Source organism: Achroia grisella, unplaced genomic scaffold (genome assembly GCF_030625045.1).
Source record: "Achroia grisella isolate CSIRO2021 unplaced genomic scaffold, CSIRO_AGI_Agris_v1 utg1360, whole genome shotgun sequence".
Taxonomy (NCBI): Eukaryota; Metazoa; Arthropoda; class Insecta; order Lepidoptera; family Pyralidae; genus Achroia; species Achroia grisella.
In genome coordinates, this window is record NW_026712626.1 from 4,067,034 (window position 1) to 4,085,067 (window position 18,034).

At 38.1% G+C, this 18,034-nt stretch overlaps 1 protein-coding gene across 1 annotated transcript; it reads right to left on the reverse strand.

Moving 5' to 3' along the window:
* Positions 1–5,522: 5,522 nt before the first annotated feature.
* Positions 5,523–17,515, reverse strand: LOC131855393 (uncharacterized). Its single transcript, XM_059206674.1, has 9 exons — positions 17,082–17,515; positions 15,357–15,498; positions 13,977–14,111; positions 13,173–13,392; positions 11,311–11,479; positions 10,979–11,127; positions 9,141–10,132; positions 8,047–8,564; positions 5,523–5,691 (listed from the first exon to the last, which is right to left on the reverse strand). Exons 1-9 carry the CDS (start codon positions 17,258–17,260, stop codon positions 5,538–5,540), a joined length of 2,658 nt encoding a protein of 885 aa, XP_059062657.1. The 5' UTR covers positions 17,261–17,515; the 3' UTR covers positions 5,523–5,537.
* Between the last annotated feature and the right edge of the window lie 519 nt (positions 17,516–18,034).

The following is an 18,034-nucleotide window of genomic DNA, read 5'->3' on the forward strand; positions in this document are numbered from 1 at the left end:
AAGATATGATTGCAGCAGGTTTCTTGAAGAAGACCACCAGATGGAACCGTAAGCTTGTCACCCACGTAGCATAGCATATAGCGTATAAAAAAGAAGGGTATATTAGGATTTCTTAAGGTTCAGCAACGCACACGTGACATTCATAACCGTTTACCATCAGATGGACGGTACATGGTAGAATTATTGCCAGCACTGTGGTACAAAATTAAGTAACCCGACTGTGTACAAAGTGTGTTCTGTGTTTAAAGATAATTTGAAGAAATACTTTATATGAAAATATAAAAAATATTCAGTACTAATTAGACTGTAAACCGTTTAATATGAAGATTGGAAGTGTAATATTGTAATTCAATTTTTTACGCTAGATGGCGCTGCCAGTTGTCGTCACTACAGTTTCCTATGTTCAGGATGTTTTAATTTATAATTAGAAAAAACTAATTAGGTAAACATAGTGGTCTTTCGTAGTTACATATGAATATGGATGGTTTTTTTTTGAGGGTTTGATAATGGAATTGTGCACCCGCCTGCGCTAACGGTTTACGCTGGCGGGGCACCAGTTGAGGATGATAAGATGAGCATGAGGTCAGGTCAGTTAGCCCATCGTGACAAATTCACCAGGAATTTATCACGATGGTTTCCAGGGGAACCGCGTGGAGGTCAATCTGACATGGTGCATTGCTAGTAATGGGGTAATTAGTCCACATTACTAATAATACCCTTCTCCCCGAATGTGGATGGTTATAAGGACAGAGAAAAGCCGAAAAAGAGATGAATGGACTGTGTGAAAGATGATTTAGTGAGAAAGGAAGTAAATAACGAGATGACTGCGAACAGGGATGAATGGAAGTGAAAAACATATTACGACGACCACAAATAAATGGGATAAAGAAGAAACACATGATGAGTGGTCCTTCGAGCCGGATCACTATACAGACGAGCACGGATAGACTGACAGCGCCATCTAACGTGAAATTGAGTAAATTCCGACAAATATTAGTTATTTGTTTAATATAACCAACCCGCCAAGAGATCACGAATTTGGGATTTAGTTTAGAACTTTCTAGATATGTCTTGTAAGTATAATGTGTAAGTTGCAGAGACAGGGCTCGAAAAAATATAATAACAATATATGTAACATATGAATATGAAATATACGGTCTAACCGAAATAGTGGTATATTTTTTTAATTATTTTAAATTTACATATCAAAATTCAACTCTGATTTTTATTAAATAATTTAAAGCTAAATCTCTAATTATCTATACATATAAATAAAATTGGAGTGTCTGTTTGTAATATTGAAATAACCGTTTTTTACTACATGCATATGAATATAAATAGTACATACACCAAAATAACTTTTACAATTTTGACGGGACTTTTATTGGCAGGTAGCTGATGTAATAAGGAGTAACTTAGGCTAGTTTTAGTTTAGACAAGTTTAGTTTAACAGCTAGTTTGAAATATTTTAATAATTCTGAACATATAATTCCACTGTTTCGATTAGGCCTATTATTAATTAATTGCTCATAGCATCTTACAATATCTAATATAAATTTAGCGCTCAAAACATAAGCGAAATGTGGCAAATATACACTCAGCCAATACACAAGAAATAAATAAAAAAAATAGTAAGGATTTAGGGCTACTTTCGTGCCTTGAAATTTTAAAATCTACTGTAATGTGTGAGCAGTAAAGTTAATTTTCAATTTGTTTACAAAGTTGTCAACTTTGTAGGAATTTCCTCAGTATGTGAATAACCCACTGTTGGAAGCTGTTCAGGGTGACAACTTTAGAACACATTACTTTGTATGTAGATGTAGGGAATGAACCACAGTTGGAACTTTGGGACTTTGTATGTAGCTGTAAAATCTGATAAAATCTTGTATTGGCTCTCTAACCGAGTAAAATCATATAACATCAGACTTTCATTGATTTAAATCTGGCACAAAACTTGTACGAGAAAGGAAATGAATACATTGATTTTTTTTATAATTCCGCTACAATTAAGTCTGTCGAACTTGCTACTGTAGCTGTAAACAACTGTAAAATACTTATATAATTGAAAATGTATCAATTGTAATACATTCTGGAATGATAATTGTGGCAAAAACAGTATATAATGAAGCGCCAATATGGAGTCTTATTTCAAGCCGCCGCCATATTGTCATATTTCGCGCCAAAATCTATACGTACTTTTTTCTCCTCCATCTTTGGCTTTTGATATTAAATTCCAATATCTTTTTTTTTAATTCGATATATCTATGCCCCGACATAAACAGACGCTGCCAACGGCGGTACAGCCAAGCGTGTGTCGGGCTGTACGTAGGTAATTATAAATGTATAATTTTTATTTAATTAATGTTGCGTTTCACTGTTGAAATTGAAACTACAATTTTATTGATATTTTATATAAATTAATACTTGTAAAGAAAGTTTTTATTTATAATAGATACACTAGAAATATATATAACCTATGTATAGATGTTTCACTTGTAAAATTCTACAATATTATAAAATATAAATTAACAATAGCGTATAGTGATAGTTGTTAATCAATTTGAGCAGTGAAATGTAACAGTTGTATACTGAGATAGAAATAAAATGTTGACTCTACACCGTTGTATTATTTAGTGTAAACAAATCCCCAACTATATATAGGTTGTGTAAAATTGAATGTAGATTGACTCATTTATAAATCATTTGTTAAATTTTATAGCAGTTGTCTTCTTTTAAATTGTACGCTAGCATTGTACATTATTTCGCAACACTAACATTTTATTTCACATTACAATATTTATTTTACAAAAGAGGGCCATTCGCTCCATTTATAGTATGGGTTCCAGGGAGTCATTGCGAGAGTGCTTTAATATTATATATTTATGAAAATATCATGTATGCCAGGAAGAATATAGACAGTTTCAAAAGAGTTAGTGATTGCACCAATAAAAGCTTACGTAACAATAACAAACTGATTTTACCTAAATGTCGTTTGGCTAAAGTTAGTAATTCGTTTTATGGCAACTGCGTAAGGTTTATAATAAAATACCAGTCTGTTATAAATCTGCCAGAAAAAAGATTTAAATGTCAAATAAAACAGTTCCTTTGCAATAAAGCTTACTATAAAATTGAAGAATTCGTTAACGATAATAATGTTTTTATAGAAAAACTTTAAATCCATAGCACTGACAATATTATCCGATTACACTAATAATGAGTGCGTAGCGATTCCTATGTTGAGTATCGCATGCCTCTTACTAGTTATACTGTAATTATTTATATAAAAAAACATCTATTAAAAAGAGCAACATGTGATGAATCTGCATTCCGAATGTGTGGTAGAATCAAAAAATGACTATTCAAAAGTGCTTGTAATGAGTTTATTTGAATAAAAATGATTTCTATTTCTATTCAAAATCAGTTCGCATACGGTCATCAAGAGCGCCGCGACTCATTTCAATCATTAATCAGTTATATTTTAAGAGTACATGTGAGAGTACAGTTTTAATCAAATTTCTATCAGTATAATTTATCGATTCACCTAACAGACAATAGCTTCGGTACAACCCGAAAAGAAAATAGAAGGCTATTTTTATTTTAGAAAAATAAAGTTAAATTCCACGCAGACGAAGTCGCCGGTACAGCTAGTTGATAAATATAATAATTCTTGAGTGATACCGGAGAACTGTCCCGCTGACCTAAGTCGAAGGGGTGGGGGTTGAAATAAAAGAGCGTGTTGTGGTCAGTGCGTGTATTATATAGGGTGCGCGTGACGGCGTGGGGCCGCCCGGCCCGCCCCCGACACCAGCCGCAGCCGCGGACCGGGCCCCGGGACCGACCCCGGCCCGGACCCGGGCCCCGGGACCGACCCCGGCCCGGACCCGGGCCCCGGGACTGACCCCGGGACCGACCCGGACCCCGGCCCGGCCCCCGCCGCCGCCCACACGTGCTCCAGACACACCGCAGTCCGCCGCCCCACGCACCTGCAACACGTTATATATACCATATAACTACCTTTACAAGTTTGGTGATCCTAATATACTATCAGATATTATAAGCGAGTGTGTATATTTTTCTTTCTTCCTATATAATCTATACATATAAATAAAATTGGAGTGTCTGTTTATAATATTGTAAATAACTGCTTTTTACTACATGCATATGAATATAAATACGGTACGTACACCAAAATAATATATTTTTGTCTGTCTGTTTGTTCCGGCTAATCTCTGAAATGGCTGGACCGAATTTAACGGGTCTTTTTTTGGCAGGGAGCTGATGTAATAAGGAGTAACTTAGGCTTCTTTTATTTTAGAAAAATAATGTTCATTTCCACGCGGACGTAGTCTCGAGTACAGCTAGTATAAATATATATTTAGTCAATAGCTGACTTTACACGGGTGCTCATTTCATTCATTTCATATAAATGTAGCTAAAGAGAACGAGAAAAAAGGGCGCGCCGCCAACGAGCGAATTCCCGCATCCTTCAATGAGTGATGTTTACCAGATCATGGTTACGAGACTATGTAAAAATGAATTATCATTGGAAAAGGCCGAACATCGAACTATACAGCAAAGATATTATTTATTTATAATTTATAAATCCTAAACGACTCTTTGGAAAGGGGCCGTTCAAGTATTACGCAAGCAGATTTATTACAATTATTTACCTACAGTCGTGCATGATCATTGAAAAATCACGGACATCCAGCAAATACATTGATAATTTATAAATCTTAAACGAGTCTCAAGAGAAATATATATATATGTATGTACATAAATATACTTGCAACTAGATGAGTCTGTGTGAATGGTCCGGGGTTATTATTGTTAATTAATTTAAACAAATTCGTAATACAGCGTTTTCAGAACATACATATCGATAAATATTGTGTCCATATTTGACGGCCTTTTTTCCGATGCCCGCGGGTTCGATTCCTCCACGGTAAAACATTTGTATTCATGATATATTTTTTGTATCGGACTAGGTGTTTTCGATGTACATTATGTATTTACGAAAAAAAATCTATGTATTTGTATCAATTGTCATCCATCACACAAGCTTCATCTAGCGTATTTTGGGTCTAGATGGCGCTGTGTGAATTGTCCTGAGATTATAATTGTATTTTACTCAAATATTTTATATATATACAAATTTTAATCAGAGAATGTCAGAGAGGTTAAAGAGTAATCGTCTATCGTGGTATGGGCATGTAATGCGTAGGAATGAAGATCATATCCTAAGGACGGTGTTACATATGAATGTGGATGGTTATAAGGGTAGAGGAAGACCGAAAAAGAGATGGATGGACTGTGTGAAAGATGATATGGTAAGAAAGGGAGTAAATAACGGAATGACTGCGAACAGAGATGAATGGAAGAGAACAACATATTACGACGACCACAAATAAATGGGATAAGGAAGAAGCAGATGATGATGACAAATTTTAATAAAATCTAATAAATTATATATATACAAATAAATGTTACTAAATACTGATAACGGTGATGGTTATAGTGTTCCATCCTGTGGGTGGTTAGTTAGTGTTCAGTATAAAATAATGGTGTGTGACTGACCCGGTCCAGACCGGCGGCAGGTGAGTGGGCGTGCGGCGCGCGGCGGCGAGCGCGGCCCGCAGGAGGTCGTCCAGGTAACAACGCGTCGCCGCGGACACCACCGCGTGCACCGCGCTGTACAAACACATCTTAACTTTCCCTCAGATCGAACGCGGGTACAATTTAGAAAGGGGAACTGGAACTACCACGGCCGGACCGAGGTTCGATCCCCTAGCGGTGCCCTTAAAGTCACATACGTGAGTTACAACTCACGTATGTGACTTTGAGGGCACCGCTTGCGCCGGCTTGAGCCGAGATTTGAGTCCCTAGCGGTAGATTTAAAAAAAATATTATGACTATTGAAAAATGCTTCAATTAAGTTTATTTGAATAAAGAATTTTCTATTCTATTCTATTCCTAGCGGTGCCCTCGGACTAAAGTCGTATCCGTCAGGCGGGAGTTGTCCTTCAGCCGCTCCATAAGTCCTTCATTGTGCTATGTCTGCTATATTAAATTGGTTTACATGTAATAACCTATTATTAAATTCCAGCAAAACAAAGTGTATAAAATTTACACTTCCTAATGTAAGACCAATAAATACACAGTTATTGCTTAATGATGAAATAGTAAATTTTGTTAATGATACAGTTTTTTTAGGTATAACAGTGGACTCGAAATTACAATGGGGGCCCCATATTTCAAAATTGGCCAATAGACTCAGTTCAGCTGCATATGCAATTAGAAGAATTAGGCAACTAACAGACGTGGCGACGGCTAAACTTGTATACTTTAGTTATTTCCATAGCATTATGTCATATGGTATACTACTGTGGGGTAAAGCAGCCGATATAAATACTATATTTATTTTACAAAAGAGAGCCATACGTTCTATTTATGGTATGGGTTCAAGAGAGTCATTACGTCAGTGTTTTAAAGATTCAAATATCCTCACCGTTACTTCACAATACATTTATGAGAATATCATGTATACACGGAAGAATTTAGACAGTTTTAGAAAACTTAAAGACTGTACAAATAGAAACTTACGCAATAAAAATAAGCTAATTTTACCTAAATGCCGCCTGCACAAAGTCAGTAATTCATTCTATGGTAATTGCGTAAGATTTTATAATAAACTGCCAGAATCTGCACTAAATCTGACAGAGAGGCAATTCAAATCTTATATTAAACAATTTTTGTGTAAGAAAGCCTATTACAGGATAGACGAATTCATAGACGACAACATATCAAGTAAATAACTAGTTTATTAGCATACAACGTTATAATTTAATTTTCTCATTGCTTTCTTGATTTAAGTGATTGATTTTAGAAATATGAAAGCGTAGCGGTTTTTGTATTGATTGCCGCATGCATTCTTATGTAAAATGTGAATACTATAACTATCAGATAGCAATTGTAAGTAGCTTTGACGTAGTCTAGTGTTTTGAGTAGTCATGCTCACTAAAATGTCCAGACTTGTGGCGGCGTGGTGGGCCGGGTCATTGGGCTCCCTAAAATATGGTCGAGCGCAGTGATGGCTGGCTCATCCGTCATACTCGTGAACGGGTGCTGCTTGTAGGGACTGGTCTGCTCTAATCACTATGACTGATTTCCTCTTATTAATTGTTTAACCAGTTGGTTATATATTCAATATTATTTCTATTTGAGTATTTAATAGAATTAGTGCTAATTGGTGGTTTGTATTCACACACTTAAACTTAAAAATGTAAAGTAATAATAAATTATTTAAAAGAGCAACACGCAAGTTTCTTGCTCGTTCTTCTTGTGATGAGACAGCTTTCCGAACGAGCGGTAGATTAAAAAATGTAATGACTATTCAAAAGTGCTTCAATGTAAGTTTATTTGAATAAATGATTTTCTATTCTATTCTATTCCTTCCGCGGGTTTGGAGTGCCATCTGCACTCGCCCCCTATCGTCCGGTGAAGCTGTAAAGGCCAGCTCCGGACAACAGTATTAGCATAATCCGAAATAAAAAAAAACAGCTTTTGCGTTGATTTGACTGGTGCACTTTGTATAAAGTCCTTTATATCTCTTTGTTACCTATTTTTACTGCCAGTAATTTGTTTCACAATCTCTATTGCAGTTTAAAGGCTGACAGAGAGCAGTGAATCCTACAAAATATTACTATTAAGTATATCAATTCAATTCAAATTCTAAGGATCATAAAAGTTAGTGACTTATGCAAGTCAAGTTTTTGGATTAATATCCAGCTGTATGTTCACCTAGGACATACATTAAAGCTGAGTGGAGCCATTTCAGTGCATTATTGGATGTAAAAAATGTTTATTTTATGTTTATTTTTTAATTATGGTAAATTAAGTTTAATTATATGTACATGTTATTTGCTCTTTTTTTTCTGTTTGTTGTTTATATTGTATTTTTTACATTGCACTGAATAAAATATTTTCTTTCTTTCTTTCTTTCTTTCTTTAATATTTTTTGTCTACAAATGTAGCGACATTCCTCACCTGTAAGAGTATCCGTTCCCAACATCCTCATTCCTCAGCTCTATACCGATGTCGGCGCACTTCTTCTCTATGTACATGAACCTCAGTCTGTCATCCTCGTCCTCCACTGGCAACACTGTCAGACCACTATCACAGTCGGAGGGGGCTTCGTTTATTTCTTTTATCACTTTAACTGGCAACTCACACTGCACTATATCCACCTCCTCATCAGAGTCCGTCACTTCGATGGACTCCGATAAGCTATTGTCATATATTTCACTATTGAACACACTAAGACTGGATATATCCGCCGCGTTCGGGTATATCTGCCGGATGTTGGACTCCATCCTTCTGGAATTTTCGAGATCGTTCCAGGAGGACCACTCGTCGGTCTCCGGCGGCGGCTGGTCGGCCTCCGGTCGCAGCTCGTGGTAGCCGTGCAGCCGAGAGTACACCAGGATCTGCTTTGTTCGCCATATCTGCTCTTTTGTGACTAGGTGATTTGTTAGAATTTTGTTTATTAGTTTCGCTCTTGACCACTGAAAAATAAATTAAAAATATTATGTAATTTCAAAGGTAAAAGATCTGACGGTCACAAGACGGTAAGTGTCAACTGTTGCCTGTATATATGAACAGTAAAACATCGAATTGTGAGGTTCGAGGTTGTTGGTAGCATTTATGACTCAGAGGGAAGGAGATTGAGTGACCACATTGCCTGAAATAGCAAGTCTCTAATGATAACATAAATAATGAATTCCTTTAGATGAGCCTATACAATTAGAAAATGATAATAACTTTAAGTCTATCCATTGAACAAAAATTTAATAGAAATAGAAATAATCTTTATTCAAATAAACTTAATATAAGCACTTTTGAATAGTTAAGTTTCTTTATTCTACTCCTCATTCGGAATGCAGACTCATCACAAGAAGAATGAGCAAGAACCTTGTGTGTTGCTCTTTTAAATAAATATTCATTTAATTATAATTACATTAACAAGGATTAGGCATGCGACAATCAACATAGAAACCGCCACGCACTTAATCTCTGTTCAATTTAATAATTAAAAACACAACAAAACATTGTCAGTAACTAAAATTAACATTACAAATTACCTCAATATTTCTCCGTTTCGCGATATCCAACTTCCAATACTTCTGTTCGTTCTCCACCACAAATGGGAAATATTTTAGGAAATCTGGATCCCTCGCTTCATCGCTTATTAGAGGTATCTTCTTCAGCAAGTATCCGACAGCCATGCGAACATTAGTGAGTCTAACTACCGCTCCACACAGACAATCGTACAGCGACTCTTCCTCTTTAACAACCGTATCCTCTATGGTTGGCTCGACGTACTCTAAAATTCTAGTCTCATTATAATCACTAGCTTTCTTCCAATTGGAAGCTAAATAACAATGGTCATTCTCTATATGCGAGTATATATTAAAGTTATTGCTATCGTTCTTCAACAAGTTCTGCACTTCTGGCTTTAACAACGACACTCCTTTCTTTTTCCTTACATTCTTCAATCCATTCGATTTGATTGGATTCAATTTTGCGATCTTCGTGTTATTTATAATAATCTCGTGCCATTTAGACAGATCTAAATTCCGGTCCACTTCTAGATAGTAGATCTTACCCGTCGTGGGATCTATGTATTTCATTATTCTCTTCTTTAAGGAAGTCGGCTGGTTGAGTAACTCTTTCGGTATATCTGTGGGCGAGTCCAAACATTTGTAACTCAACTTTACTGAGGAATCATTCTGTTTCGGTTCCTCGTCGGTACATTCATTTTGGGCTGCACTCTCCGTTAAAGGCTCTAGATCTGTAATATTTTCTTCTTTAACTTTAGCTGTATTTACATCTACGTCTTTTGTATTAATATCGTTGTCTTTGTTAGGTTTTATGATCATAGCGTCCACATCCAACTCCGTCGGCTCATTGTTGAAGAAGTTCATCCACTCCGTATCCTCTTCGGGGACCTCGGTTTTGATCTCTGGCTCTTTGGGGACCACTTCCGCCGGTGTCTCCTCGTCTTCCTCTTTAAACTCGTACTTTAACATTTCCGGCGAACTGTACAACCACACGTCTACTATTGTTTCCCCACCTAAACCACAAAAATTACATTTGAAAGTTGTTAGATAATAACATTTTCTTGGTATGTGTGTACTATGCGTCACCAGTAAGTAGCTTGATGTAGTGTCTTATTTAAAATTAAGCAATTATATTACAAAATTTAAAATATCCTTCAATTCTTGTCCCTCATGGGTCTAGGCAGCGAACTTTGAAAAAGGGCGAACACAATAGATCTATGTAGGTCGCAGTGCTACAGGTGCTACAAACATCTGACAATAGCCCAAAAAACCCAATAATAAAAAGTAGAGTAGCAAAATGTAAGATCATGCACACTTTTTTACTGTTTTTTTATTGAGGACTTTGACCTATTGCCAGATATTTTAGACGTGTAGCATTATGACTTGCAAAGATCTATTGTGCTCGCCCTTTACTTTGGATTTTCCCCTGATGAAAAGAAAAGCTACTACACATCCTATGTGGTCGTAATCTACCCATGCAAATTCAAAATACCTTTATTCATATAGGATTAGAGACTCTTATGATATGTCAAATCTACCGTCAGTTCGGAATGATTTCGAGGTGAGAAGAACTGACAAGAAACTCAGCTCGTATTCTTTCCAAATAAATGTTGTACATGCTTACAATAATACAGATTAATTTAAATTCTAATTTGGGAGAATAGAGTGACCACCAGCATATGCTATTGCAAAAGCAATGAGTGTATACATAAACGAAATATCTGTTTTGAACAGTATAGTGTGCGCTTACTGTCCAGCATGAGGGTGTCATTACAGGAGAGTGGTGTGTGGCGAGGGGTACTCGGTGTGCAAGGAGTGTGAGGGGTGTGAGGGGTGGTCGGAGTGCGGGGCGTACGTACCGAGCGTCTGCAGGCCGGTGTAGTCCCGGTCCAGCTTGATGGTGTGCGTGACTGCTGCGGGCGGGTTGCGGTCCGGCAGCGGGAAGTGCAGCTCCACCAGCGCCGGGAACTCGCCCCACCCGCGCCGGCACACGTGGAACGGGGGCTTACTGCACGCAACCAAACACTATACATATACACTAGCTGTACTGTACTGTACTGTACTGTACTGTAGTGTAGTGTACTCACTGCACGAGCACGGTGTGGTGCGGCGCGTAGGAGGGGTGCAGCCTGACGCGCACGTGTGTGTGTAGTGTAGTGTAGTGTAGTGTAGTGTAGTGTAGTGTACTCACTGCACGAGCACGGTGTGGTGCGGCGCGTAGGAGGGGTGCAGCCTGACGCGCACGTGTGTGAGGAGCGCCGTGAGCTGCGGTCGTGCGGGCGGTCCTCGCACGTACAGCAGCCACGTGTGCGTGGCGCGGTCCGCTCGGGACGCCGGGGGCGTGTACTTGGACGTGTTGCCTGCGAACATATAACATGCGGATCGCTAACACTAGATACGATTGTTACTCTATTACAGACACATATGATGTGTCTCACTGATCTGTAATAGTTAATAGTTCTGGCGATTCTTTTGTGGACTAGCACGATACGGATTCGCATATAATATGTTTTTTATTCTCGGAAACTAAATTGACAGATATAAATGTTAAATTTCCCAATAATACCAGCTGCAGCGGGGTAGTACCTTCGATACTGCTTTGTTGAATCTATGTTTTTACGATTACTTTTAAAGCATTCTATGTAGTTTCCACAACATTATCAAAGTTCACGTAAACTTTTGTTTCCATTGCTGTCTTTATATTAATCAACACAAAAATATAGGGCACCGACTCAGATGAGGCGGCAACTCTCGAGCACAAACGTACTACTTATTTTACGCTTCCCTTTCTTTGTTTGAATTAAAAAAATTTACATTTTCGTATAATGCAAACTACTCCAGCCTTATTCCCACTTAATTGGTATCGACTTTCCTAATAATTCGTCACTAGAAATTTCTACTTCGTCATTGAGTCTTAATTTTCACATGATACCTCTTCCCACCGATCGATCCCCCGTCCAATTCAAACGGGGATCGATATTACGACGGCCTGAGCCGAGAGTCGAACCCCTAGCGGTGCCCTCAGACTAAACTCGTATCTGTCAGGCGGGAGTTGGCCTTCAGCTTCCGCTCCATAAGCCCTTGCTTTGGTTTGGAGTGCCATCTGCACTCGCACCCTATCGTCCGGTGAAGCTGTAAAGACCAGCTGCGGTGAACAGTATTAGAGTAGTCCGAAAAACATGATAAATCTTTTTTGTAACTATGTAGAATAGAATAGAATAGAAAATCATTTATTCAAATAAACTTAATTTAAGCACTTTTGAATAGTCATAACAATTTGTTTTTTATCTACCACTCGTTCGGAAAGCTGTCTCATCACAAGAAGAACGAGCAAGAAACTTGTGTGTTGCTCTTTTAAATAATCCTTGTAAGTTTACATTTACAAGTCGAAACGTGTGAATACAAACTACCAACAAGCACTAATTTTTGGGTCAAATATAAATATGCAATAAGATTAAATCAGTCGTAGTGATAAGAGCAGACCAGTCCCTACAAGCAGCACTCGTTCACGAGTATGACGGATGAGCCAGCCATCACTGCGCTCGACCATATTTTAGGGATTATGTAAGTCGGACTTCCACGTATTTTGTTCATGATTAACATTTAGCATCTTCATTTCAATCACATGTAATTCAGTCTGCCCTAACTAAAACTTGTGTCTTTAACACGTATGGGCGTTCTTGGGAAACAAGTTTAGGTTGAACAGTACAGTATTTACTGTACAATAAAGTGTTACATACAAAACAAACTCATATCTCTTTGACGACCTCGGTGGTCTAACGGTCTAGTACACCGCTTTACGACCGATGGTCGCGGGTTCGATTCCTCGCACGGCACAAACATTTGTATTCATGAGTATGATTGTTTGTATCGGTCTGGGTGTTTTCTATATATAATATGTATGTATTTACAAAAAAAATAAAACTATGTATTTGTATCAGTTATCTAGTACCCATAACACAAGCTTTAGCTAGCTTAACTTGGGTCTAGATGGCGCTGTGTGAATTGTCCTAAGATTATTATTATATCATATTTTCAAAGTGGTTGACTCACCTATAATGATTCTGTATCTGTGCTTCATCTTGTTCCTGGTGGCGGCGTCCAGCGTGCATACATTCTGTGGTTTGGGTTCGATATGTCGCGGCAGCTTGCGGGGCCTGCTGCCGCCCGCCGCCCCCGGGGGGGGCTCCGGGACCTCCGGGGGCTCCGGGGACTCCGCCGGCGGCCGGCCCTTGTCGCCAGACACCGTATAGTTGCGCGTCTGCACCATCGCCTGCACATTACATGTTAATAGTGGTTACCATCCACAGGAAACACTTCTATACCCATAGAAGCATGTCATTAATAAACGTAGTAATTTATGACATTTTTAATGGCACATGATGACAATAATAATCATCTATACATATAAATAAAATTGTAATGTCTGTTTGTAATATTGAAATAATCGTTTTTTACTACATACATATGAATATAAATACGGTACATATGTAATGTGGTGTATACCAAAATAACAAGTTTTACAATTTTTGTCTGTCTGTCTGTTTGTTCCGGGTAATCGCTGAAATGGCTGGCCGATGGCCGATTTTGACGGGACTTTTTTTAGTAGGTGGCTGATGTAATAAAGAGTAAGTTAGGCTACTTTTATTTTAGACATATTAAAATAAAATTTTAGAAAAATAATGTTAAATTCCACGCGGACGAAGTCGCGGGAGCAGCTAGTATTATGTCACATAAAAAATGTCAAATATTTTTTTTTAATATATAAACAGTAGGTATATATAAAAATAAAAATAAATAAAAAATGTCGTGTCTTTCTTATTTATAACATTGATATATATAGACAAGTTTACATACTGAGTAATTTTTCCTGGTCTTGTTCCTGGGCCCCCGGTTGCGGAATATCTCGTCCAGGTCCGTGGTGTCCTTGCCGAGCAGCTTCCTCACCGACGGGTGCAGCCGGCGCTGATCGTTACGCAGCACGGCCGACACCTGGTGATCACACACTCAAAAATATATTACGTCAGAAGTGTAGCGTACCTTGGAGTATAAAAATTTGTTTGGGGGCTCTTACGAAGGGTAAAGAAATCGTGAAAGTGTGATGCGAACGATGATTATTTTTTTGCCTTACCCATTAGCGAGGCCTATGTCCTTCGTGAAAGTGTATGATGCTAACGTTTTTTTTTCGCCTTACCCAATGGCAAGGCCCTTTGTCCTTCGTGAAAGTGTATGATGCCAGCGTTTTTTTTCCGGCTTACCCATTAGCGAGGCCTATGTCCTTATTGAAAATGTATGATGCTAACGTTTTTTTTCCGGCTTACCCATTAGCGAGGCCTATGTCCTTATTGAAAATGTATGATGCTATTTTTTTTTTTTCGCTTTACACATTGGCGAGGCCTATGTCCTTAGTGAAAATGTATGATGTCAGAGTTTTTTTTTCGCCTTACCCATTGGCGAGGCCCTTCGTCCTTCGTGAAAGTGTGTGATGTGAACAATGTTTTTGCTTACGCACGTTGGGGGCCCCCGTAGTCCGGGGTCCCCGTATACTTGATACGGCGGTAGCTACGCCCCTGCCTACAGATCCTTTTGAGAGTAAGAAAGTTTGAGAATATGGATGGACAGATGGATGGATGATGGATGAATTTTAGTTACTATTTCACTCAAATACTACTGAACGGATTTGCATGTTTTTTTTCGGACTACTCTTGTACTGTTGGGAGCAACTGGCTTTTACAGCTTGACCGGACAATAGGGGGCGAGTGCAGAAGGCACTCCAGACAAAGGAAGGACTTATGGAGCGGCTGAAGGTCAACTTCCGCCTGATGGATAGGACTTTAGTGTGAGGACACCGCTAGAGGTTCGAACCTCGGCTCAGACCGTCATAATTTCGATTCCCGTTTAAATTGGACGAGGGATCGATGGGGCGGGGGGCGGGGGGGGGGGGGGAGCGACCGGGGCACCGGTGTGGACTGCCCGGTTGATTGCGCGGTGTTTTGTGTTTGAGGTCGTCGTCTTCGCCGGCGAGGACGGTGTAGTGGGTGTATGTAAAAGTGTGGTCGAGACGTTGACTGCCGTGGGGTCGTGGGGATCAATAAGAACGTGTCTCGGGCGACGTCGTCGGGTATGTCGGATTTACATGTAACTTTATAGTATATAGCTTATACTTCAGAATAACATATAACTACAAATTTAAAGTGGATGAAATTACGGGCACAGTGGTTAATATATATTTCTAACCTCGGCTCTGGCCCTGGGTTCCAGCTGCATGGCCACCTCACTCTCCACCTTGCCGGCGGTGAGCTGCAGCTTCTGCTCGTGGAAGTAGTTATCCACGAGCACGTAGCGCAACCGGTGCAGCATACGGCGCGACGTACACATCCTACAACAACAAACATTTATTGATTTATATTATTGTATCCCGCATGGAATTTAACTTTACTTTTCTATAATAAAGTTAGCCTAAGTTACTCATTACATCAGCTACCTGTCAATAAGAGTACCGTCAAAATCGGTACAGCCATTTCAGAGATTAGCCAAAATAAACAGACAGTCAGACAGACAAAAATTGTAAAAAAAATTTATTTTGATGTATGTACCGTATTTATATTCATATGCATGTAGTAAAAAACGGCTATTTCAATATTACAAACAGACACTTCAATTCTATTTATATGTATAGATGTGGGCAGGCCCCTCTTCCGCACTGGGCACACTGGGCACGTGCCCAGGGCCCCGCGATGATTAGGGGCCCCCATTGTTATATATATGTATATATAAAAATGCTAAAACTCGAGAGTGGCTGAACTAATTTGGATAATTTTAGTCTTGAAATATTCATGGAATTCCTGGTATAGATTGAAGTTCAGTGTAAAGTCAGTCTACATATCTTATCTATCTTTATTGGAAGTGTTATGGCTTTCTCTATTGGTGATCGAATTCCAACAGTTATTGAGTTGACACCAATATTGCAATATACATTTTGCCTCTGAATGAGACCTCACAGGGCATTGAGTTCAGATATAGCCTGGATGAGGTCTGATGAAGAGTGATGAAAAACACTGGAGGAGGCCTTTGTGTCTACAGACAAACAGAACAGGGGACTGTGTTTGATAACTAAGATATGTTTATATATTATGTTGATACAATAAAAATCACTCTATTTAGTAGGAATCTTGGTAGTAAACTAAAGCATCAATAGTTTATTAAAAAGAATCAGCATAATTTGTTAGTGAACTTATAATATTGTAATATTGTATAAATTTGTCAGTCTGCTGGTACATACAAATAAATGTATGGTAGAATAAAATAAATTACCTAATATTCAAAATTTCTTATATCTATATAGCAATAATTATTGTTATTTACTTATTGCAAAAAACAACTACAATTAACATATTAAATTATTGTGAAAATAAGGCATTAAGTCAATGATAAGAACTTATGACCCCATACAATATTGTATGATTGTTTGTATTGATTTGTATGTTATCTATGTACTATATATTTATGTAGGTTACAGAAAAATTTAATAATTATTTCTATTACTTGTTTAATGCCTATAACACTAGCTCTGTATTCATGTGTGAATTGTTGTGAGAAGATTTAACAATATTTGTTAGTTTTTAGTCTTGTTACTTTACTCTCGAAACGTAAACAATTGCAATTAATTATAGATTGCTAAAGTCACTATAAATGTACTTTTAGTCATGGCAAATAGTTATGCATGTTTGTTATATTATTACTTGAGTAATCATGAGTCAGCACGAGTTGCCGCCGACGCTGCTTCGGCCCGTGTGTTGCGTTATCTATGAAAACATGACAGTACCGCCGGCGAAAAAATTTTCGCCGTACACAAACAAAATGCCACATGGCACTATCTTTTGTTTATAACGGTTAGAAAGGTAACCTATTGGATGTTTATTCACTGTTTATAATTAAATAATGGCCGCAGGTAATACACACCGCTGGTCGATCAACATTATCTCGTTCTCCCTCACTTCCAATTCCCTATTGAACTCCCGGCGAACGACATTTCTGATTTTCTCCACTTTATCCTCTTCGGTGAGGGTCGTGGTCTCTTCCTTGATGCTGGACGACGTGCCGGCGTAGTCCGGATCATGATACTCCTCCTCGTGATCCATATATAGTTTTATTGATAAAAAAACGTAACACGCCCTACGGGGGCGCAGAACAAGTTCGATGAGTTGAAAGTAGTTTCAACGTCGGAATTCAGGTTCACTTATTTATATCACATAATATTCACAGCACATTGGTGAGTATATAATTTTACTGAGTTTGTATAAAAAAATACGAAAATTAATACATTTCCGCATTTAACTTGACAGCGAAAAGGTCAACAGCCGTTTCCAAACGTCACGGATTCACAATCGTGAATTCGCAACCACGGCGCTACAAGGTAGAGGTGGCCGTTGAATGAACGAACCGTTTTGTTAAACTGTTATTTGTGTGTGAACGATTAAACTAGTTTACAGTTCACAGATAAACTAGTTTATTCGTCTAGTGAGCCGTTCCGACGTCGTTTCGACGTCGTCAATTGGTAAACGAGATTTTCGTTCGCTTACGTTTACAATCGTTTATGTGAGAGATAATTTGTTTTTTAACAAAACTCATCGTTAATGGTAAACAGTCTCGCTGCGTCGACTGTAAAAACGTAGTGATGGCACTACGAAAAAAACAATTACGACATATTTTTTTTTAAATTTCAATTAGTTATGATTTCTCTAGGGTTCCTAAAACTAACTTCAATTCTAAAATCTAAGTTAGGGATTTATACACAAAAATGTATATACATTTACTTATCTTAAGTTATGAACTTAGCACCATATTTGGTTGGTGTTTTTTTTATGTTTTTATTTTTAATAGTACATAAACTACAAGAACTAAAGTCGCAAATA